At 48.9% G+C, this 7,157-nt stretch overlaps 1 protein-coding gene across 1 annotated transcript; it reads right to left on the reverse strand.

Moving 5' to 3' along the window:
- Positions 1–771: 771 nt before the first annotated feature.
- LOC131861957 (uncharacterized) lies at positions 772–2,646 on the reverse strand. Its single transcript, XM_059214975.1, has one exon. It carries the CDS (start codon positions 2,644–2,646, stop codon positions 772–774), a length of 1,875 nt encoding a protein of 624 aa, XP_059070958.1.
- Positions 2,647–7,157: the final 4,511 nt, after the last annotated feature.

Consider the following 7,157-nt stretch of genomic DNA (forward strand, 5'->3'; position numbering starts at 1 on the left):
CCTCCAAGTTCTCAAACAGTGCACTATCGCAGTCATCTCTTTCTCATGCGCCGAGTAGTTCCTCTCTCTGTCATTCAACTTCCGAGATTCATATGCCACAGGATGCCCATCCTGCATCAAAACTCCACCCATGGCATAGTCGGACGCATCGGTTTGGACCTCAAAAGGTTGGCCATATTTCGGCAAAGCAAGGACTGGCTCCTCAGTCAACTTGTCTTTCAGCAACTCAAATGCTTTCTGTTGCTTATCGCCCCATTTCCATCCGCGGTCCTTTTTCAACAGATCTGTCAAGGGGCTCACAATCCGGGAATAGCCTGCTACGAACTTGCGATAGTAGTTAGCTAAACCAAGGAATTGTCTCACCTCATGCACATTGCGAAGCGGCTCCCAGTCTCGGATTGCCTGAAGCTTCTCCGGGTCTGGTCGGATCTGGCCATGACCAAGAATATGGCCCAGAAACGGCACTTCCTCCTGCGCAAAGGCACACTTTTCCTTCTTTGCGAACAGCTGATGTTCTCTCAACAAGGCAAACACCTCCTGAAGGTGCCTCTTGTGTTCCTCCATGTCTCGACTGTATACCAAAATGTCATCCAGATACACAACAACGCACTTGTCCAACAATGAGCGAAACACATCGTTCATCAAGGTGCTGAAGGTTGCAGGAGCGTTAGTGAGACCAAAAGGCATAACCAAGAATTCATAGCTACCATACCTCGTCGTGATCGCGGTCTTCTCCTCATCACCTAGCGCGATCCTGATCTGATAGTAACCCTACCTCAGGTCCAACTTGGTGAACACTCTTGCATCGACCAGTCGATCAAAGCTATCCGCTATGAGAGGTAACGGATACTTGTTCTTGATGGTGAGCTTGTTCAAAGCTCGATAGTCCACACACATCCGAAGGCTTCCATCCTTCTTGCGCTGGAACAAAATTGGAGCAGCATAAGGTGATCTGGAGGGATGCAAGTATCCTGCCTCAGCGAGCTCTGCCAGCTGCTTCCTCAACTCCTCCATCTCCGGTGTGGAGAGTCGATAAGGAGCCTTCGCTGGTGGTCTTGCCCCTGACTCCAGTTCGATCCTGTGATCAACGTGCCTCCTCGGTGGTAACACAGCTGGGAGCTGGTCTGGCATAACATCCGCAAACTCGGACAACACATCCTGGATCGCTGAGGTGTTAGAGGGTCCTGACGACTCTCCTTCATCCCAATCTCCAATCAGTGCGGCCAGAAACAACTCCTCCCGCCTTCCCTTGCCAACCTGCTTAGCACTGAGCGCATTCAACAGGAGATCCTGTTCCACGCTCTTCATCATCGGAACCATACTTGGTCTGCTCGGATCCAATATCAGCAAACAGCCCAAGTGTGGCACCACAGCTGCTGATGCCGACCTCAAGAACTCCTGCCCGAGTATGAGATCGAACTCATTCATCCCAATGGCGATCAAATCAAGCACACCCTGCCACGACCCAACTCGGATGACTTCCTTATGGATCTCACCGCTCACCTGCTGCGCGGGTGCGGTCACCGCCTTGAACTGATTTGTAGTGGGCTCGATCTTGAGTCCAAGCTTCTTCGCTCGGCATGCGGAGATGTAGTTGTGGGTGGCACCTGAATCCACCATAGCTAGCACCTTCTTGTTGCCAAAGAAAGTCTCCACAAAACACAACTCGTGTTTATCGGCCACTTCGGTAGAATGCTGCACTGCATTCAGGAGTTGCAAGGTGCTCATTGCGGGCAACTTCTTCTCCTCGAACAACAGCGCGTTGACCCTACTCCGGTCTAGACAGCTCCGTGCCCAGTGATCATCTTTGCCACAGATGAAACACCCTGGATCACGATCCTTCTTCTTCTCAGTCTGTGCGTGATCTTTCTTCTTCGGGTTGCCTTCTCCATTCGACTTCTTCGGTTTCTTCTTCCTGGGCTCGCCGTTAGGATCGGAAGGAGGTCCGCCTCCCTTCTTCTCTTTCCGGCAGAAGTTCTTCTTGTAGTCTGTTCGAGCTCCACCAAAGCCCCTAGTTGCATCGCCCTTATAGTCAAGCAGCCCGTCCGCAACTGTGATCGCCTCGGCCAAAGTCTGAACTTTCTGTCTCCTCAGCTCATCCTTCGCCCAGGGTTGCAGACCCTTAGTGAAGAGGAATAACTTCTCGAAGTCGCTCAACTTGGTGCATTCCAAATCCAACACCTGAAATGCCTTGACATACTCTCGAATAGTGCCAGTATGTTTGAGTTCATCGAACCTGGATCGGATGATCCAATCCGAATTCCCAGGTCGGAATTGATCATGAAGCGCTGCCTTCAAGTCAGCCCAGGACTTGATCGGTTTCACCGTCTTCCCAGCGCGTTCATCTGCCTGATGCATTCGCCACCACAGCTTCGCACTGCCGGTAAGGTATGTTGCAATATCCTTGACCTGTGCCTCATCAGACGTCTTCGGTGCATACGACAGGTACTCCTCAACATCCCAGAAGAAATTATCAAGTGCCTTGTCGTCGCGCTCACCGTCATAAGTTCCAACTCGAGTTGCCTTAGAACCATGCGTTCCTCCCTGCAACAACGAATGGAAGATCTGTTGTCCCTCTTTGAGGAAGCGGATCTCTTCCCTCAAAGACTCTATCTGTTCCGCCAGCTTCGACCACTCTACCGTCATGCGCTCCTCGAGGTCGGACTATTCCAACTCCTCGAGTTGATTTTCATGGTCTTGGAGCCAATCGCGGTGGTTCGGATCTTTCCCCTTCGAAGACACCTTCGCAGCCTTACTCTCAGGTTGCACGACCTCCACTTCATGCTGACTATCCGTATCTGCCATCTCTCGATCTGCACGACTCCGGATCTGATCCGAAGCTCTGATACCAACTGTCACGGGCTTTGGGAGTTAAGCCTGTGCGGCACCGACAAGTCCCGACCCGACTCGGATCCGTTCAAGGTCAGAGACCTTCGGCCTACGCCTCGTCCCTTCCAATATTGCACTAAAGCGGAATGCACAATGAAATTACAGATCGACTTGCTCCCAGAATGGATAAAAGGATACAGGATGCAATGCGGAATAAAATAGACAACACAACATTCAAAGGTGGGGCGAGGTGCCCATATCCTTTATTATTATCCTCAAAGATTACAATGCTGGATAGAACTCGGTATTGAGAAATACCGGTCGCCCCCAAATGGTTTGCCCAGCCAGCCAATCTGACTCAGACAAGTTACAAAGAGTCCCTTCGACTCAGACTGGGATCGGCTCGCTCGAGAGGAGAACCAGTTAGCTCCCCGAGGTGCCAAATCGCCAAGTCACAAGACCCCAATGCTCGCCTGAGCAATAAAGTCCCTCGCTGCAATGTTCGCACTCAGACTTGCGACGCCAAAAACTCGCATCTGTCTGCTCGTCTGCTCGCTGCCGAATGCTCGATCGCTTTCTGCCTCTGCTTCTAATTGCCAAGAATGAGCATCCCGCTCATCTTATATACGGGAGGGTCGGACCCAAATAAAAGAGCCGTTGGGCGGATAGGGCCGGCCCAAAAGAAATCCCGCCAATGAAAAATTAGCGCCCATATAGGTCCGGACTCATATGAGTTAAGTCCGTGCTAAGAAGAACATCGGCCAAGTCCCATGTCGGCCCCCGCCAAAGAAATAAAACATATCGGCCCCGCCGATGAAATGAATTAAGTCGGCTGTGCGAAACACCAACTCCATGTCGGCTATGCAAAAGAAAGAGTTCCGATGCAAAATGGAACCCCACTAAGGCTGGACCCGATCCAAAGTCTGTGCAAGTATTCTGCCCAATGCAGACCCGTTACAGGAGGTGACATGGACTTTGGGATGAGCTTGTGCGGCACTGACGTTCTTTATCGTACTGAGACAGAAATGTCTCAAGATGCAGAACTTTGGCCTATGCCTCTCCCCAAATGTGTCGATGCGGAAGGCACAACAAAACTCAAATCTGTCCCAAAAGAACAAAGATGGAAAGCATGGACAAAAACAATGCAAAGTAAGAACACAGACCAAAATAAGGAAGTGGGGCGAGTTGCCCAAAATCCATGATTAAGTATGCCAATGTACAAAGTGGATAGGATGCTATGTTAAAGAACATAGATTGCCCCCAGTATGAGAAGTCCCTTATCAAGTCCTAATTGAATAGACTAAATTACAAAAGAGCTCCCTACTCAAGTAGTCTAGTTGACCCACTGAAAGGAGAACCAAGTTTTCTCCTTGCCTGCAAGTCTTGTCGCTGCGCTACTTCTCGCACTTCTCCGAATGCTTGTCTCCAAATCTGTCTGGATCTAATTCCATCTGGATGCCTTTGCAAATGAAAGTTGCCTCACTTTTATAGAGGCAGCCTCAGACCCAAATCCGCATAGGTCAGGACCCAAATGCCCTAACCACTCGGCCCAATTCCTCATAGGTCGGGACCCAAATGTGTAACCGCTCGGACCCATAAGTGATTTGCCCAATGAGAATGTGTGATCACAACCAAGTCGGCTCAATGAATTAAATCCTTCTTGGACCTATAAGTGATCTGCCCAATGTAAATGTGAGATCACAACAATGTTGGCCCGATGAAATAAGTCCCGATGCAAAAATAAATACAACCCCACCTTGGGGAAATAAAGATAGGTCCGCTTCAAGGCCCCATGCAGGTCGACCCACCCTAACCTTATTGCGGCCCCATAACATCCTCCCCCACCAAACTTGTGGCGATGTCCCCGATGCTTGTGCAACCTGCTCTGTGCTCTAGGAGGAAAAACTATGTTTGAGTGCCTAGTTCAAGGAAGGAGGACTCCCTAAGTCAGGGAGCTTTGTCTCTGCATTGCCATCAGGCTGGCTTACATCATTCCTGGATGCTTCCTCTACCAATTGAATATGTTTGTCCCTCAGAGATTCATGTAGCTTGCTTTCCTAATCGTCCCATGACCAATGATTGACAGCCTGAGAATAAAGTGCCAAGGTTTCCGAAGTCTTCTGACCTTGGTCGGATACCTCAGTGTTGATCCCTGAGTCCATCAATTCTTCATAACAGATGAAGTCATGTTCATCCCAGTTTGTCAAAATCTAGTCCTCGATGTTCAGTCCCTCATTGAACCCAATGAAGTCTGGGAAGGAATTGATGGAAAGATGAGTCGAGTCACCTCCGAGTCATCTGAATGACAAGTGAGCTGGTGAAGTGTTCGCTAGATCCAACCCTTGCAGGGAAGGTTCATTGACTTGAGTTGCTTTGGGACCTCTATCATTGTCTTCTACAAGTCGTAGTGGACTGAGTCCCAAATTTGCACTCACCTTAGTTTGGACTGAGTCAACCACCTCCTTGCCCGAGATGATCACCAAGTCATCCAAAATCAGATCACCTAGATTTGCTAAGTCAGGGGAAGGGCACCTCAATCTGCACACGAATTCGTGTGAGAATAGATCAGCCAAAATTCCAAGTTGATTCAAGGTTGATTCTGAAGGCTGACCCATCTAGTACCACCTTGCTATGGCCTTCGAACAACTTGACAACAAAGCTAGGGTGCTTTGACATTGTCCCCACTGACCCTCTTCGTTGTAGCCTAGGATCATAAGATCCCTCAAGGAGATTGATCCCTGCTGTTCCCATCTGTTCAGGATGTCTTCCTCTGAGAAGATATCTGCCAAATCTGAAAGATGGTTCTCTATTTTAAAATCAATGTACAGACGAACTGAGCCTCCTCTCCACCACCTAAACTGGATGCTAGCAGTATGAAGTCTAGGAGTGCCTTCCTCCTATCTACAACCTGCCTCATCTGGATCTTCAAAAGGTTCGCCAAAACTAGGCAAGGCCAAGACTGGCTCCTCTGTCAGCTTCGCCTTTAATGCATTGAACGCACTTTGCTGCTTCTCTCCCCATTTCCAACTTCTATCTTTCTTCAGTAAGTCGGTGAGAGGACTAGCGATCCTAGAGTATCCTTTCACAAATTTCTGATAGTAGTTGGCTAAGCTGAGGAATTTCCTCACCTCGTGGACATTCCAAAGTGGCTCCCAATCCCAAATCACCTGTATCTTTTCCGGATGTGGATGAATCTGACCATATCCCACAATGTGGCCAAGAAACGACACCTCCTCCTATGCAAATGCACACTTCTCCTTCTTCACATACAATTCATTCGCTTTGAGCAAAGTGAACACTTCCCTGAGGTGATCCTTATGCTCATCCAAACTTTGACTATAAATTAGTATATCATCTAGATATACTACCATGCACTTGTCCAACAATGGCCTGAACACATCGTTCATCAAAGTGCTAAAAGTTGCAGGGGCATTTATCAGACCAAAAGGCATGACCAAGAACTCATAACTCCCATACTGAGTTGTGATGGTGGTCTTCTCCTCGTCGCCTGGTGCAATCTTGATCTGGTAGTAGCCCTACCTGAGATCCAACTTCCTAAACACTCTTGCATCTACTAAGCGGTCGAACTGTCCGCTATGAGAGGGAGTGGATACTTGTTCTTTATTGTCAGCTTGTTTAATGCTCTATAGTCAACGCATAGCCATAACGGCCCTTCCTTCTTGCACTGAAACAAAACTAGGGTAGCATAGGGAGACCTTGATGGCCACAAATAGCCCGCTTCTACGAGCTCCACCAACTACTTCTTCAACTCGGCCATCTCTGGTCCTGAGAGTTGGTAAGGCGCCTTGGTGGGTGGTCTAGCTCTAGCCTCAAGCTCGATCTGATGATCTACATGTCTCCTCGGTGGTAGAATGGCAGGAAGCTTATCCAGCATGAGGTCCGAATACTCCTTCAAGACATCTTTGATGGCTACAGAGTTGGAGCTCATAGATGATTCTCCTTCTTCCCAACCTTCAAGAAAAGTCGCTAGAAACAAGTCATCCCGACCTCCTTTGCAAACCTGCTTTGCACTCAGTGCATTGAGTGTCCAATTTGACTCTTTGCATTTCATCGTGGGGATCATGCAAGGTCGTTTTGGGTCAAGCACCAAAACACAACCAATGTACGGTACCACTGCTGCTGATGTGCTCCTCAGGAACTCCTACCCAAGGATGAGTTCAAACTCAGTCATCTCGATGGTGACCATGTCGATCTTCCCTTGCCATGATCCAATGTGGATGACCTCCTTTTGGATCGCACCACTCACCTTCTGTGCAGGCACTATGACAACCTTGAAATGCGATGAAGTCGGCTCCATTTTCAAGCCA

This window comes from Cryptomeria japonica, chromosome 2 (genome assembly GCF_030272615.1).
Source record: "Cryptomeria japonica chromosome 2, Sugi_1.0, whole genome shotgun sequence".
Classification (NCBI taxonomy): domain Eukaryota; kingdom Viridiplantae; phylum Streptophyta; class Pinopsida; order Cupressales; family Cupressaceae; genus Cryptomeria; species Cryptomeria japonica.

Excerpts from the sequence above, each read along its gene's own strand:
- LOC131861957 (XM_059214975.1), bottom strand. The coding sequence starts at position 2,646 with ATGACGGTAGAGTGGTCGAAGCTGGCGGAACAGATAGAGTCTTTGAGG.